The sequence below is a fragment of the Schistocerca gregaria genome, chromosome 5, assembly GCF_023897955.1.
Source record: "Schistocerca gregaria isolate iqSchGreg1 chromosome 5, iqSchGreg1.2, whole genome shotgun sequence".
Classification (NCBI taxonomy): domain Eukaryota; kingdom Metazoa; phylum Arthropoda; class Insecta; order Orthoptera; family Acrididae; genus Schistocerca; species Schistocerca gregaria.
The window spans coordinates 413,177,134-413,194,532 of record NC_064924.1 but is presented as its reverse complement, the minus strand read 5'-3'; the positions used below and the strand labels follow the sequence as shown (position 1 = coordinate 413,194,532).

Below are 17,399 nucleotides of genomic sequence, written 5' to 3'. Positions count from 1 at the left end.
TACGTGTTCATACACTTCCCTGTTATTGCTGTTATTTCGATAAATCCTTCATGTTGTTCTATTTATTATGCAATTAGTGTTTCGGTTCCATACGTCCATTCTGACCGTTTTACTGTCCTATTACAACAAATTTTTACTGTTCGGAAAAGTGATTCACAACTGCAAACACACTTTCCAAATCCGTTCAAAAATGGCTCTGAGCACTATGGGACTTAACTTATGAGGTCATCAGTCCCCTAGAACTTAGAACTACTTAAACCTAACTAAGCTAAGGACATAACACACATCCATGCCCGAGGCAGGATTCGAACCTGCGACCGCAGCAGTCGCGCGGTTCCGGACTGAGCGCCTAGAGCCGCTAGACCACCGCGGCCGGCTGCAAATCCGTGTCTTGTAGCATCCTTTTCGCATGAAATAGGATGGACAGTTTTTCTCAGATACTTGTATCTTTCTGCCCATACTTTCATTTTGATGGTGTAGTGTTGTTTGTTATTATTTCTGTTTTTGAAGGAGATATGAAGTCATGTTTCTTTCCGCTGTATGTCCGTCTGTCTTTCTACTGCTTCTACAACGTCTGCCTGGATTTCTAAATGATCTGCAAAAGCTAGACAGTAACACATGTTCATTGTAGTTTCCATTTAACAGAGCGTAGTATTCACCCGAGTGTCATTACATTCACTTTTAAACGACATATTAATGTTTCTGCGTATTTTCCTGAGAATCGACAGCAACTACAGAAGCAGTTTGTACATGCTCTGCCACCAAATGCAGGGAGAAAGGAAAGAGCAGCACCACCCGTGAGATTTTACTTTATTTTTTCATTCTATTTGGGCAACCTCTATAACCCGAGTGTACCCACTGTAGAGACTAAACGACCAATGCAGTCACATTTTACTTGTTAATTGCAGTATGGTTTACCATATACTAAAAGAATAATACCAAAAGAAAATAACACACAAAGCGTAAAAGTACAGAGGAAAAGACGAAAGAGGGAGGGGTGGGCGGGAGAGTGAAAAAAAGTTCGTTATCTTATCAGTGGACGACGTGAGGATTCCGTGGATGTATTGTAAGATATGTTATAAGAACAGGTAACAACAATTTACTTGAAATTTTTTAACAGATTTTATTGTTTCTTACCATTATCGGTTTCGCATAGTTATCAACATCAGATGGTTGCGTTGTGTTTACAGGACCAGCTGTTACTCGGCTATTGAATGCTTTTAATTCCATGGCACCCTACTGCGAAAACACTTTGAACTGATAAACATTCGAGAAAGAAACGAAACTCGAGGATAAACCCAAGTTGGAAATCGAGTAGTAAGTTTTTAATCGTATGGCACATGTACCTAGTCTAGTAAGGTCATCCGAAGACCAGTATCAGCTGCAAAGCGATTTAGAAAAGATTGCTGTATGGTGTGTCAGGTGGCAGTTGACGCTAAATAACGAAAAGTGTGAGATGATCCACATGAGTTCCAAAAGAAATCCGTTGGAATTCGATTACTCGATAAATAGTACAATTCTCAAGGCTGTCAATTCAACTAAGTACCTGGGTGTTAAAATTACGAACAACTTCAGTTGGAAGGACCACATAGATAACATTGTCGGGAAGGCGAGCCAAAGGCTGCGTTTCATTGGCAGGACACTTAGAAGATGCAACAAGTCCACTAAAGAGACAGCTTACACTACACTCGTTCGTCCTCTGTTAGAATATTGCTGCGCGGTGTGGGATCCTTACCAGGTGGGATTGACGGAGGACATCGAAAGGGTGCAAAAAAGGGCAGCTCGTTTTGTATTATCGCGTTATAGGGGAGAGAGTGTGGCAGATATGATACACGAGTTGGGATGGAAGTCATTTCAGCATAGACGTTTTTCGTCGCGGCGAGACCTTTTTACGAAATTTCACTCACCAACTTTCTCTTCCGAATGCGAAAATATTTTGTTGAGCCCAACCTACATAGGTAGGAATGATCATCAAAATAAAATAAGAGAAATCAGAGCTCGAACAGAAAGGTTTAGGTGTTCGTTTTTCCCCCTCGCTGTTCGGGAGTGGAATAGTAGAGAGATAGTATGATTGTGGTTCGATGAACCCTCTGCCAAGCACTTAAATGTGAATTGCAGAGTAGTCATGTAGATGTACCTGCAGTGAATATGTCCTAGGTGCTTTGAATGCTTTCTTTTTTCCGTTTAGCACTAAATATTGATAGAAGTATCACGATGTTAGAGTTTCATTAGTACAACATTTGATGCTACTCACAAAAGAATGCAAGCCTTCAAAGCAACTAGGACACATTCACGGTTAAGTACGCGGACTAAAGGTATACCACGCAATTTCCAGCTTTTCTTCATCCTGGATTTTCATTTCCTTTTCGAATATTTACCACTTTTTAATGATTTCACTGTAGGGCACCATGGCTTTCAGAACGTTAAATAGCTAGTGATGAACAAAATGTTCTAAAGCGGCAATGGAAAGAAACAATAATACGTCATAAAGAAAGATGCCATCAAGTTAGTAGTTGTTAGCTTTTTTTGTAACATATCATAAATTTGGCTGGTCTTCAGAACTGCCACCAATTAAGTTATCGCTAAATGGCTAAATCTGTGTATCAAGTATCAATTTAATTTAATCTTGGTGCTAACGAAGCAAAATAAGTATATTGCAAGTAGAGAACACTATCAACAATTAGTATTCTCTAACTGGGCCAAAAAATTACGCACCATGGGGCGAAAATCAGTGTATGTAATCTACGTGTATAGGCAAAGAAACTACTACAGTTTGAGGTATATTGGATGATTTAGTCAAAAGAAAGAGATTCAGGAATTGAACAAGTCAGTTACGCTTTGGTCTGCCTGTCGCCCTTATCCAAGTAGTTAATCGGCTTGACATTGATTGATAAGAGTTGTTGGATGTCCTCCCGAGGAATATCGTGCAAAATTCTGTCCAATCGGCTCGTTAGATCGTCAAAATCCCGAGCTTGTTTGGGGAGGGGGGGGGGGGGGGGGGGGGGGGGGCGGGGAGGGCTGCCTTTAATGCTCTAAACGTTCTCAGTAGGGGAGAGATTCGGCGATCCTGCTGTCCAAGGTAGGGTTTTGCAAGGACGAAGACAAGCAGTAGAAACTCGCCGTGTGCGGGTGGGCATTATCTTGCTGAAATGTAAGCCCAGGATGGCCTGCTATGAAGGGCAACAAAACGACGCTTAGAATATCGTCGACGTACCCCTATGGTGTAGGGGTGCCTTAGATGTCAGCGACAGCCGTGCTGCTATAAAGATAAGTGGGACCCAGACCAGCACTCTTGGTTGTCGGGAGTAATGTCAGGGCGACAGTCAGGTTAGTATCCAATCCCTGTCTGGGCCGTCTCCAGACACTTCTTCAATGGGCACTGGGGCTCAGTTCGAGGCAGGACTCATCACTGAAGACAGTTCGGGGCGGAAGACGTATCTGGGGACGCCCTGGACACTGGTGGGACAAAAACATGGCTGTCGCGCGCCTTATGGCCCAACAACCAGAAGTGATGTCTGGGGTGCCATTTCTTTTCATAGAAGGACCTCTCTGGTTGTCGTCCGCAGCACCTTTAACCATATCACTACGTCGACGACATTCTACGCCCCATGTTGTTGACTTGATGGTAAACCATCCCGGGCTTACATTTCAGTTAGATAATGGCCTGCAGCAGACGGCCAGAGTTTCTACTGCTTGTCTTCGTGTCTGTCGAAACCCTTCCTTGGCCAGCAAGGCCACCGTGTTTCTCGCAAACTGAGTATGTTTGGAGCACTATGGGCAAGGCCTTCCGACCATCTCGGGATTTTTACGATCACGCTACAATTGGACAGAATTTGACAGAAGGACATCTACCAACCCTATAAGTCAATAGCAAACGTAGTAACTGCTTGCCTAAGAGCCAGAGGTAGACCAACGCATTACTGACTTGCTCAGTTTTGTAGGTTTTTCTATTGAATGAGTCATACAATTTTTGTGAAAGATATTTATTCTGTTTATGTTTACATTTACATCGCATCTACCGATTTCCACCCTATTCGGATATTTCCATCGTGATGCGTCGTTTTCTTGTCTTAGAATGTGTTGTATCTTTACATACTGTCTTTATTAAGCCAATTAGGTGAGTCTATACTACTGATGTAGATTGCAGGATTTTCTGGGAAGACTCAGTTGCTCCACATTCAATGTTTCCTTATTATATACTGATTCTGAAGGTGGTAGGGGTAAAATACAGGGAACGAAAGGCTATTTACAATTTGTACAGAAACCAGATGGCAGTTATGAGTCGAGGGGCATGAAAGGGAAGCAGTAAAGGAAACAAAAGAAAAATTCGGAGGAGGAATTAAAATCCATGGAGAAGAAATAAAACTTGGAGGTTCGGTGATGGCATTGTAATTCCGTCAGAGACACCAAAGGACCTGGAAGAGCAGTTGAACGGAATGGACATTGTCTTGAAAGGAGGATGTAAGATGAACATCCACAAAAGCAACACAAGGATAATGGAATGTAGTCGAATTAAATCAGGTGATGCTGAGGGAATTAGATTAGGAAATGAGACGCTTAAAGTAGTAAATGAGGTTTGCTATTTGGGGAGCAAAATAACCAATGATGGTCGAAGTAGAAAGGATATCGAAGTAGAAAGGATATAAAATGTGGACTGGCAATGGCACGGAAAACATTTCTGATATAGAGAAATTTGTTAACATCGAGTATAGATTCAAGTGTCGGGAAGTCGTTTCTGAAAGTATTTGTATGGAGCGTAGCCATGTATGTAAGTGAAACGTGGACGATAACTAGTTTGGACAAGAAGAGAATAGAAGATTTCGAAATGTGGTGCTACAGAAGAATGCCGAAGAAGTGATGGATAGATCACATAACTAATGAGGAGGTATTGAATACAATTGGGGAGAAGAGAAATTTGTGGCACAGCTTGACTGGAAGAAGGGATCGGTTGGTAGGACATATTCTGAGACATCAAGGGATCGCCAATTTAGTACTGGAGGACAGCGTGGAGGGTTAAATCGTAGAGGGAGACCAAGAGATGAATACACTAATCAGATTCAGAAGGATGTAGGTTGGAGTAGGTACTGGGAGATGAAGAAGCTTGCACAGGATAGAGTAGCATGGAGAGCTGCTTCAAACGAGTCTCTGGACTGAAGTCCACAACAACAACGATCTGATTGTGGCAGTCCCATAGCCCTGAGGCGGTGTGTCAGACACCGCCACAAGTATGCGAAGTACTCTGAGTGCAAAAGCAGAGTACTTTATTTAACAATCATCAATAACCCCCCCCCCCCCCCCCCATCCACTTGCTGCTTCTCCAGGAGTGCATCTTTCATTGAGATATTCTTGTTATTACTTAGTTCAACTTCAGCTCTCTTTGATAGGATGTTTAGACGGTTGAGATAACTGGAGGGATTCGAGTGCTGGGCAGCGTGGGTGGGCACAGTGCCGCCCACAGGGTGTGTCCTCCACATAAACAAGAAGCGCCACTGGCTTGGCTCGGCGCGTGAAATTCTAACTAAAGGAAGGCGAGCGTACGCACCTGCCGGCGAGGCGTCGGCGGCGCGTCCGTTATGGGCTGGCCGCGTCGTGCTGCAGGCTGTCGTCGCTCTCCAGGTACGTGACGTACGAGTCGGTGGAGTCGGGGTGCGCCATGTCGCCCGGCGGCGGGCCCAGGTCGTGCGGGGGCGGCGGGGGCGGCGCGCCGTGCACGTCGTAGCCGTGCATCTGCAACGAGAGGGCAGGCGCGCACTCAGCACCGCGTCAAACACCTGTCCCGCCCAGAAGCCTCCTACGACACCTGGCTGGTTACGTTTCTCACTGACTCCATGGGCCAATTCTGTCCTCTGCTGTTCTACAAACCAATCGCGTCGTCAATCTCTGGCCCTGCCAATCGGCCAAATGCTCCACCTTTCTGTGAGGGACGTTCAGTAACACAACACTTCATTTCTGAAAGCAGGTTGGTTTTATTCACGATTCCAATACAAATTGTTATTCACCCTTCTTCTGGCTACAAGCAACTATTATTCAACATAATCAAATGCAATGGCCTTAAACCACTTTATTGGGAGGGTCTACATGCCCACATGGTACCACTCTAGTGGCCGACGTCGGGGACAATGTCTTGCAGCATCAATACCCCCCCCCCCCCCCAATCCACTTGCTGCTTCTCAAGGAGTGCACCTTTCATTGAGGCAATCACATGCAAGTGGGAAAGTGCAACATCCGGACTGGGGGGGGAGGGGGGGGGGGTGTACATGAAGAAAAATAGTCCAATGAAGTGGACATGCTGAAGTCGTTTGTTCCATTTCCTGAGGGAAGCAAAATACAGGGTGTCCCAAAAAGAATGACCCAATTTTAAATAGAATTATTTATTAGGAAGAAGGGCTTAACACCAACAAATTGCATACTAAATAACTCAGAAAAGACAGACATCTATAAAAATAGATCACAAATGTTCAATATGCCCTTCATTGACTGCACCAACGACATCTAGCCCATAGCCGAATTCATCCCAAACTGAGCATAAGGTGTCTTCTTCTGTCACTGAAGCTACAGCAGCTGATATTCTGGTTTTTAGTTCATCAATGTCACGAGATAAGAGAGGAACGTAAACACATTGTTTAACATATCCCCACAGGAATAAATCACATGGCGTTAAGTCAGGGGACCTAGGAGGCCCAGAGTGTAAAGCCTGGTCTCGCGCTGCTGTACGCTCTATCCAACGTTGAGCCACGTTGGTATTGAGGAAACTGCGGACGTTGTTTTGCCAGCGCGGTGGAGCTCCATCTTGCTGATTAATGAAATTGTCAGAGTCACGACGCGTAGACTTGCGGGCGCTCCGCTCAAATGATCGTCGGATTTCTTCCACTGTTTGTTCAGGAATGCCTGACCGGCCAGGACTTTTGCCTTTACAGAGGCACTCTGTTTCTTCTAACTGTTTATCCCACCGTCGAATGTTCTTTGGGGGATGGTAGTTTAGCACGAAATCGGATATGAAACGCCCGCTGAACTGCGATCACTGATTGAGCACGACTAAATTCAATAACACAATACGCCTTCCCCGTTGCGCGGACGCCCTATTGCGCGAGACTGGCTGCACGCTCCAGGTCAGCGCTCGTAGCCACATCTAGCGGATTTTTTTCGGAAACTCTAGAGTCTAGACCATGTCGATTACATCTAGCGCTGTTTCAGTTACCTAGTGACATCTGTCTCAATATTATTACAAATTAAAATAGGGTCATTCTTTTTGGGACACCCTATATATTTCAGGGTAGATTATTGCACTATCAGGGAGAAAATCAAAAGAATAATCCTTCAGAATTTCAAAAGACCGTCGTCATGAATAAGGGTGCCCCTCTGATCTACTTCTTCAGAGGAGAGGTGGTGTGGCGTCACTCTATGGATTGCCGTTTTGTTTCCGGTTCGATGTGATGGACCCATGTTTCGTCGCCTATGACGGCGCTCGACAACAGATTCTGCATTTTTTCAACTAGCCGAGAAAAAAAGTGTTGCATTACTTATTTACGACCTCGTGTGTTAGCAGTTGCGCATGAATATTCTTTAGTGATTGATGGGAACCAGAACACCTAAGATTAAAAAAAAAAAACAGCGATCAAGTTTATAGAGCTGAGACCCTTGTTACACAACGAGAAAGCACTTCTTATGGAACTAAGTGCATTAGAACAAAAAAAATACTTCACTGTTAATTTATCCTTTCAATGAAACTAAATTAGACTATGTCTGATACAACAGAGGGTCTGAACTGAACGCGAGGTAAATGCTTTCTTGCTGCTTCTTTCTTTTCCCCTAGGGCAGTGGTTCCCAACCTTTCTGAAACTATTACCCCCGAGTGCGATCATGTATTAGCTAGTATTAACTCCCCCTCCCCCCCCTCCCCCCACAACACCTTCTCCATTTTGAATGTTAGGGCCTAGCTAAACTTCAAAATGAAAATTATTCTTGAATGCTTATTTTTTGAATGATGAAAGGTGAAAGATATTTAGTTTTTGTAGGTGTTATATTAAATCACGGTCAACGGCCTTGCCGCAGTGTTAACACCGGTTTCCGTCAGATCACCGGAGTTAAGCGCTGTCGGGCTGGGCTAGCAGTTGGATGGGTGGCCATCCGGCCTACCGACCGCTTCTGGCGAGCGGGGTGCACTCAGCCCTTGTGAGGCAAACTGAGGAGCTACTTGATAGAGAAGTAGCGGCTCCGGTCTCGGAAACTGACATACGGCTGGGGGAGCGGTGTGCTGACCACATGCCCCTCCGTATCCGCATCCAGTGACGCCTGTATGCTGAGGATGACACGGCGGCCGGTCAGTACCGTTGGGCCTTCCTGGTCTATTTGTACGCAGTATTAGATCACGAACTAACGAGTCAGTGCGGCAATTATCGCGATACCGTTCCTCCTCATATTTGCATACAGGAGAGGCTAGTTACTGAATACAACAAAATTGCAGCCAATCCGCACCTTCCACAACACAGTGACCTGGCTAACACTACTCTGCAAAGGCTGAAGTCTAGATCTCCCGCACTACCATTTGCAGAACAACTTCTGAGTGACAGTTTCAAAATTAACGACTTGTGGAGAGAATACTGGTAAGTCCTCAAACTGGTTCAAACTCGACTCTCTATCGACCCTACTTCACAACCAGGAAAGGATATGCCTCGCGAGATACGGAAGACACTCAACATTATAAGAACGCCACACGGCATCTGTTGTGACTCATTTTACGATGGGGAATAAGCGAATCACTGACCTGGTACTGCGGAGAACATCGTCAGGATGTGCATCGCATTGTCGCCGAATGGCGCCTTACAATATATTCAGGAAAAAAAAAACAAGTGCTTTCTTCGAAGCTTTAAACTCTTCATTGGACTGAATTAATGGTCTCAACTCTAAAATTTAAATTTGTATATACTACACTGTTAGTATGTTCTGCTTTATCGTTGTGACTGCCTTGTGAAATTTTATCCCTTTCACACACATTATTTTTATGTATTGTACCAAATCCACGTAAGCTATACGCTAAATAAAAGAGGCAATTGGTACTGCTGCTTTCTAGCAACTTTTTTTTATACACAATGAAACAATTTGTGAACGCCGCCTGCAACTCCGCCTCATAAAAGAAACCTAACTACCATATCCACACTGAGGGAAGGTTACAAAAAACGTTTCGTCTGCACTGCTTCTCTGCCTAGTGACATTTATTTCACCCCAGTTCAAAACGAACTAAGTAATATGTGTGTACTATAAAAATGGTTCAAATGGCTCTAAGCACTATGGGACTTAACATCTGTGGTCATCAGTCACCTAGAACTTAGCGGTCGCGCGGTTCCAGACTGTAGCGCCTAGAACCGCTCGGCCACCTCGGCCGGCTGTGTGCACTATACTGACCGTTTGTATATATCTTGATTGCTAGACTCCATAATTCTGGAATTGCAGAAATTGCAAGACTTCAAGCTTTATCTCTTACTACTGCCACTAATAACAGCAACAATAATGTTTATGCCCTACACCAGTGCGGCAGCCATTTCGTAGCTTATACAAATGTGTGGTGTCTTTTATTTCAGATATACCTCATTTAGCTCGGTTGATTTTAAATTAGGGTACATGGTATGGGTAAATTAAATGTCGCTAGGGAGAGGAGTAGCGCAGACGATGCGTTTTTTATAACAATTGTCTTCCCACAATGCAGTAAGGTGTCTGAAAGAACAGACACCTCACATTCATGTAATTATTTCACCTCAATGGGCAACGAATCCAGAACCGTAATTGCGGAAGCATATTTGCGTTCGAGCTCCTTCAGGAATCTAAAATTAGCGAGATGGGGACTGTAGAAAGGCGGCGCTAGGTAGGTGTGAGAGTCTGTCGGGCAGCGTACCGAGATAGTCCGGTAATTTGCGATAAACACTGTACACGGGTGGCGCAGTGGTCAAAGCAACCGCCCAGTAGGCAGGAGATCCCTGGTTAGAGTCCAGATCCGGCACACATTTTGGCCAGTCGCCGCTGATTCGGCACATAGTCTCCATGCAGCTGAGAGCATTAGTTCCTTTCCTTCCCTTCCTCCCCCTTCAATTTACATTACGTTACGTAGCTACTGGTACGTTATATTGCGCTGGCAACTAGTTAGCTTATAGTACCGAAGTGCATAATGAACCAACTTCTGGTCTGTTGCGGAAACAGTTACGACTCGGAGAGCGTATTTTCAATATATACACATATCGATTTTAGTGTCATATATTCTTTGTATATAGTATGTGTGTAGTGGGCGGACTGTATAATGAAGCTCTTCATATGAAAGTTTCATGATCTGTAACATCCACCACAATGGGTCGAGCGTTAATGCTAGATTTGAGGAAAAATAAAATTTTTTGGTAACTTAGGTAATCAGTATCACATTCTTACAAAACAATGATAATAATATCGATCTTTTAAAAGCAGTTTAGTTTCGTGACTCACACACAACTGCACCCTTTTCTTTCTACCCTTAGAAAATTTGGTTGTAGTCCTCAGGGAGGACCCCTAGGTTTGGGAAACACTGCCCTAACGTTCACCCATTTAGTAAGGAGTAGGTTTTTTTTAGATTTCGCAAATCTTATCTCGTTATTTAACTTTGTGTCCGGATACCATCTTGACAACACAGTCATCAAAGTAACCCATGAGACGGACGGCTGAAGACCAACTGTCTGTGAATGGTGTGAAGTTTATTTTTTGCTATGTCGTATTTTAACAGTTTCTGCATCGTATTCTCTGAGGTTGAATTTGGAGACCAGCTCAGGATTTTCCTAAACGAGTGTGGGAAACTGTCTAAAAACCACACTCAGGCTGTCTTGCGTGCCACCCCACGCAGATTCAATCCGGGTCAAGTCTCACCTCCCTCTCTCGCAAGGTAGCGCGCTGAGAGTTACGCTATACGAGCAATTTTGAATGGAAGATGAATTTTACATGAATTATTCCATGTGGTCTCCCGAGCGCCGCTGTACATTTATTTTACAAAAGTTTGTCAAATAACTGAAAGGATAATAGTGTTGTCTCCACTGAAAAGGCCGACAACTGTGGTCGAGCGGTTCTAGGCGCTTCAGTCCGGAACCACTCGGCTGCTACGGTCGCAGGTTCGAATCCTGCCTCGGGCATGGACGTGTGTGATGTCCTTAGGTTAGTTAGCTTTAAGCAGTTCTAAGTCTATGGGACTGATGACATCAGATGTTAAGTCCCCTGGTGCTTCGAGCCATTTGAACCATTTTTTCCGTTGATGAGCAGTTCTTTATCGGCCACTACAACGTTATTTGTCGGGGTTGACGATGAGAGGAAGCAACCTTGTCCACTGGAAGGACCTTCTGATGGTATTAGTGATTTTTCACTGCCTGGCGTCTCGATGTCGTGTGCGTTAGCTGATCGGGGCAACAAGTACGCTGGCGAACGAGGCATTTGTAGACTCGGCACGTCAGTGATGAGCGATATCAGACAGATAATAGCCCAGTAGGAGATGAGGTACTGGCGTAAGTAAAGCTGTGACGGTTGATCGTGACTCTTGCTTGGGTACGTCAGTTGGTGGAGCACTTTGCCGCAAAGGCAGAGGTCACAGATTTGAGACCTGATCCGGCACACGGTGTTAATCTGCAAGGGAAGTTTCAATAAGGCAACGTCGCACGCGTTCCGTAACTCAGTTGGTAAAAACGGAACCCTTATAGGACCATTTTTGGACCTTCTTTCTGACTAACTCAAGAATCCTTTGTCTCAGGAGAGACTAGACGTATCGATTTGAAATTTGTGTCACATACTGAAGTCTAAAGACCCTTAGCGGTGTAAAACATTTAACCTTCTACGTCAATGGTATCAAAAGATACGGCCATTTATGTCACATATTTTAGTATTCGCAAGCTCTCTCATCAAAACCGATAGGACATTTTCCGTTGTCATAGAATCATGAAACTTGGCAGGAAGCAAAGTTCCACAGTACAAGTAAAGGGAAAGAAATCTTAAAATGGTTAATTATCAACTATATCATATAAAAAAGTCATGTATGATAGAGATCTCTATAAGCATATCGATAAGCTCGTTAAAACTCTGTTCTTAGTTTTAACAGAGCCGATGTTAAATTTTTTTAACAGAATAGGAGAAACTTTTGAGTCCGCAAAACTTTGCTGTTTGAGAAGTAGAAGCCACAACGCTTTGAGCGGCCAAAGTAGTACCACAATGGAATCCGAAAGTGACAGGTCTCATTGCTGTGTGGGTAGATAACGTCCAGAACACCAGTTATCAATCAAATCGTCTACTGAGGCGGCCATCAGATATCGCTATACTTATGCCATCCTGATATTTTAGTGGGAGTTGTTTGCGGGAACGGTCGAAACTTTCCAGAAGCTGGATAAAAAAAAAATCAAGAATAGCATGCGGCTATGAAGTCGGATAGCGTCATTGTACGGTTTTACCTTGCTATCGTTCCCTTGACTGTATCTTGCTGTTGCTGACATCTGTTGTACAGGTAACCAACAAACTCGGGAATATTGATTAACGGAACCTGTCGAATGTAGTAACCAGTATGAGTACTCTTTTGGCGAATGGGGTATCAAGTTAGTATAGTCTAATTCACTATCATGCTACGATAATTAGTGAGAGAGATAACTGCACATATTATACGTCGTTTAGCAAGCATCTGCTCAAGAGAAGTAGTTCGCAGTAATGCTCATCTTTGAATGCGTCTTATGTGTTACTCTTGAAGCGGAAAGGTTGGTCAGACCGGTTCGAATGCAGTCGGTAGTTGAAGAGCGAACATCTGCGAAACCGGAAAACGTACCTATGCTAGTTCTGTTTTTATTAATCGTTTTGGCGGTTACACAACTAGACATCATCTCACTAGAAAAAAGCTAAACGTAGAAAAACGCACACAAAAAGGGAGGGAAGACGTATCCACTACAGGACAAGGTAAATGATTGAAAAGGAAGTTAAAATTCATTTTACTCTGAGAAACAGCGTACCATAACACTGCTTCCGCTATTCTTCCTTTTCTGGGGTCACACATTCTTCCTGCTAGATTAGTCTCCCCTAATTTTCTTTGTGTTTACAGCGAACAGTTATTGATATTTCCAATTGTTCCAATGATTTAGTTCAATTTAGTCAATAGCGTTTATTATTTTGAATCCTATCCGTTGCATCCGAATACGTCCAGGTCTTCGTGTACGTTAATCGTTTCAAACGCGTTTAATTGACGTTTCGGCTGCTTTAACGCCCATGAAGACTTATTTATCGTAGAAAAAACATCCCACGTGGATATATTTTGTTAAGATTTTTTTCTATTGGCTACAATTTTTTTCCGAGGAAAGCCTTAATTTTTTTAACAGCTGCAACATTCTGACTTTGGAGTTCAACTCTTTTATTAATAATTTCAAGGATAAGCTGTACCTAATATCATTAGTCTACATTGCTGGATAAAGGCCGCCTGTGGACTTTTCAGTACGTTACAGTTTTCGCAAATGCACATTCACGCTGCTCTTACGCGTGTCATCTATCCACCATCCATTTGGTCGTCTTCTGTGTTTTCCTGTCACTTCTCTTCATGTCTAAATTGCCTGTCGTCAACTTTCGCTTCCAGTTCTTGAATTGTTTAAGCCTCTCTACACTGTAACAGAAAGTTTAGTGCTATCGACTAAACCGATGTAGTTCTGGCTTATTCCATCACCAGTACTATTTCGTATTCCCCGTTCAAGGATTTGAAAGCTTCTTCTTGATCTGTTTTGATGATATGAAATCTCCTTGCCTACGTTGTCTTTCATTTCTTATTTCCTCGCTATCTGAAAAAGTCTAATGAAAGTTGTTGTACTGATGTATACATTTTTCAATATACTAACATAGGTCAAATTAATATATTGTTTCTCATAATCTGTCAGTCCGAAACATAGTGGAAACTGATATTCGTTTTATTATTTCGTCACGGTCTGCAAGTGCTCCACGGTGTAATATTCAGTTTTAAAGCCAGCCTGGATCTTTACTTGACCAAAATACCCACATTTTTTATACAGTTAATGATAAGTTTAGTGAATATCCCTAGTTATTTTTATGTCCTATCTTACGCTTTCTCGTGAGATAGGATAACAAGCTTGTTCCAAATTGCCTTCGTGTGCAGAAAGACTAAATTTCGAAAGTACCTTTCTATGCAGCTATAATAATCGCTATAGAAAAGCCATTATCTAGCGGTACCTTCCATTTCTTTGTACCTTGAATGGCTTTATACACTTCACTTGACATTATTTCGGAGACTCATTATTTTCATTATGATCGAGCTGTGATTCATTGAAGGATGTATGTGAACATTTGAAGACATCTTCGAATGCTTGTAGTAGAGTCCGTTTTACAATGTTGTAGAAAGAGCAGTAGTACATACTATTCCTGTGGAACAATAGCTTTATCTTGGAACTCTTCCATTTGGACCGTGATTGCTTAGATAAACAACAGTAGAGGAGTTTGGAGTCCACCTTGATGAAAAACACTTTTTGTATGTAAATAAGTAACAAAAAGTGTTTTGCATCAAGGGGGACTCAAAATTCCTTATTGTTGTACGACTGTGGAAGTTACTTCACAAACCATCCGGCGTATAAAAATAGATATATATGGAAAAAATGGTTCAAATGGCTCTGAGCACTATGGGACTCAACTGCTGTGGTCATCAGTCCCCTAGAACTTAGAACTACTTAAACCTAACTAACCTAAGGACATCACACACATCCATGCCCGAGGCAGGATTCGAACCTGCGACCGTAGCAGTCGCACGGTTCCGGACTGCGCGCCTAGAACCGCGAGACCACCGCGGCCGGCTATATATGGACATCTGCATGGTAATTCGGTTGTGCAGTGTTCAGCTTAAACTACAAATGAAGAGGTTCGTGGGAACAGTAGTCTTGCAATGTAAACAGAATGAGAAAGAAACTTCAGTACGGTGTCATACACAAAAAGTTGGCAATATTCATTTCTACATTATACATCTGATGTACTCTACACCTTCCACCGTAATTTTTTGAAAATTTTTTCACATAAAATCGCTATCACGTTGAAATTATCCAGCAGTCTTTTGATTCAAAGAAGACGAAATTGTGTTCCAAGACATATGTTACCTAATAAAATAATCCACTATAAAGGCAGTATATGTCACCTAATAAAATAATGCACTGTAAAGGTAGTATATAGATTATTTCGTTAATTTTCCTGTCATACTACTGTCTTACATTCCCAAGAAAAGCAATGCGGCTAGCGTAACATTTAGCTTTTAGCTCGCTTTGACTGAGGCAGACACTGCATCGTGGTTAGCTAACGCCACAGAATGTAGTAGGTAGCACAAAGCTTCACTTCTCCCACATTTTCTGTTAAAAACTACCGCAGAATGATTTAAGAATTTTCTGTTAAAAACTACCGCAGAATGATTTAAGAATCTCACAATTGCGATGTCGTTGCACTGGCGCGTTACGAAGGAGTCTAGCAATTAACTATAAATCCTGACTCATTACAAATATCCATAAATCTTTGTTTCCAGAAAGAATGTTACACCTCATGAACTGCATAGCGGTAGCAGCAAAATTGTTCAGATTACTTTGCCAGGTCGCTGCATGAGCATTAATATGTAAAACTGGGATCAAAGTCCTGACTCGGATGCGTGCAACGTGAGCAGTGTTACTGGAATGCTGTTTCTCATAGAGGAATGCGGCTTTGCATTCACATCCATTAGAAGCACTAATTACCTCTAAGAACTGAGAACAACTGGCTACATAATTTTGTTGTTCTCCTTCAAACCAAGTGGAATAGTAATTATCACGCTGTTTGTTGGCGTTTCACAGTACAATGACAGTATCGCCCGACTGCAGATATCAGCTACGGAAATGTTTGTGAGAAGAACAGCCCCTGTTGTCCACTAATGGTTACGATTTCTAGTATTATTTTAAGTGTCTTAAGTTTTCTGACTCATATGGTGTTACTTTCAGTCTTTTCCTATCTTGAAATTGTCCTTTCATTTCTAAGTTGCTACTACGCCAAATATTCTGTTTAACTTGTTATGAATACTGAAGTGTTCTGTGTGCCCCTACTTTTCCCCATTGCTTCTCCTTCCAACGCCAGAATCTTATCTGTCTCAGAATTCTTACACTACTTACCTTATCTGGCCATTTAATTTAAAACATTCTGTGATAGCCATGCATTTCCATTGGTTCTAGTTTCTGGTTATCGGGTTTCGGGTGATCCCAAAGTCCAATTAGGCTACTCCTAAACAACACAACTGCTTCACATGGTCCGCAGCTCGTGGTCGTGCGGTAGCGTTCTCGCTTCCCACGCCCGGGCTCCCGGGTTCGATTCCGGCGGAATCAGGGATTTTCTCTGCCTCGTGATGACTGGGTGTTGTGTGATGTCCTTAGGTTAGTTAGGTTTAAGTAGTTCTAAGTTCTAGGAGACTGATGACCATAGATGTTAAGTCCCATAGTGCTCAGAGCCATTTTTGCTTCACGTGATATATATTGATGAGACTATTCCCGTTGTTTCTCTAGCTACTACAGGGAATTCATGGACTGTGGTGGAGCAAACGCTCACGTAAGCACAATTAAAATTAAAGTCAGTTACGATGAAAGACAGTTTTCAAATCGTAAGGAAGATTTATACAGTCGCCAAGGACTACAATTCAATGCAGTTCATCCAAAGCCTACTACAAAACACGCGGTTCTTTGTCACAATGACTAACAAGAAAAGCCAATGGAGAATCCGAAAGAACGCCCTTCCTCAAAGCAGCGTGCTGGCACCGCTGCTGTATAATATCTACATCAGTATCCAATCTGTTGGGACAAACTCAAGGTATTTCCTTAATGCCGACGACACATTAGTTGCAACCAAAGAAAGAGCGTTTGAGGAGGTAGAAATTAAACTGGCTGCAGCCCTCGAAGATCTGGCAGAATACTATGACAGTAACCTAAAAGCTAACCCATCACAAACACATGTCTGTGCGTTTCAAGAGAAATCGACAAGTTGTGGAAAAACCGGAACTAACTTGAAGGGGAACAGCTACTACGACACTGGAATAACACTACAGAGTACGGAGTAAAATTCGAGCGCACACTTACGTTTTTGAGCTCATTGCGAGATCATAAAGCTCAAAGCCGGCAGCCGAAGTCATAATATACGCAAGCTCGTTCACAGGACATTGGGGGGCTCGACTCAACGTTCTACGTACGTTCCCCAGGGAAGCGTCCTGGGACCTCTACTGTTCCTGATCTATATAAATGACCTGGGTGACAATCTGAGCAGTTCTCTTAGACTATTCGCAGATGATGCTGTAATTTACCGTCTAGTAAGGTCATCCGAAGACCAGTATCAGCTTCAAAGCGATTTAGAAAAGATTGCTGTATGGTGTGTCAGGTGGC

At 43.0% G+C, this 17,399-nt stretch overlaps 1 protein-coding gene across 8 annotated transcripts in view; it reads right to left on the bottom strand.

The window, feature by feature from the left end:
* Window positions 1-17,399, bottom strand: part of LOC126272723 (insulin gene enhancer protein isl-1) — a 401,780-nt gene that overhangs the window by 8,821 nt on the left and 375,560 nt on the right. For all 8 annotated transcript variants that reach the window (XR_007549253.1, XR_007549254.1, XM_049975777.1 and 5 more), the window contains one exon: window positions 5,543-5,727. Coding sequence is in view for 6 of the 8 variants with exons in the window: in XM_049975777.1 (XP_049831734.1) it covers window positions 5,572-5,727 (156 nt within the window). In the remaining 2 variants the exon portion in view is untranslated. The remainder of the gene's footprint in view (window positions 1-5,542; window positions 5,728-17,399) is intronic.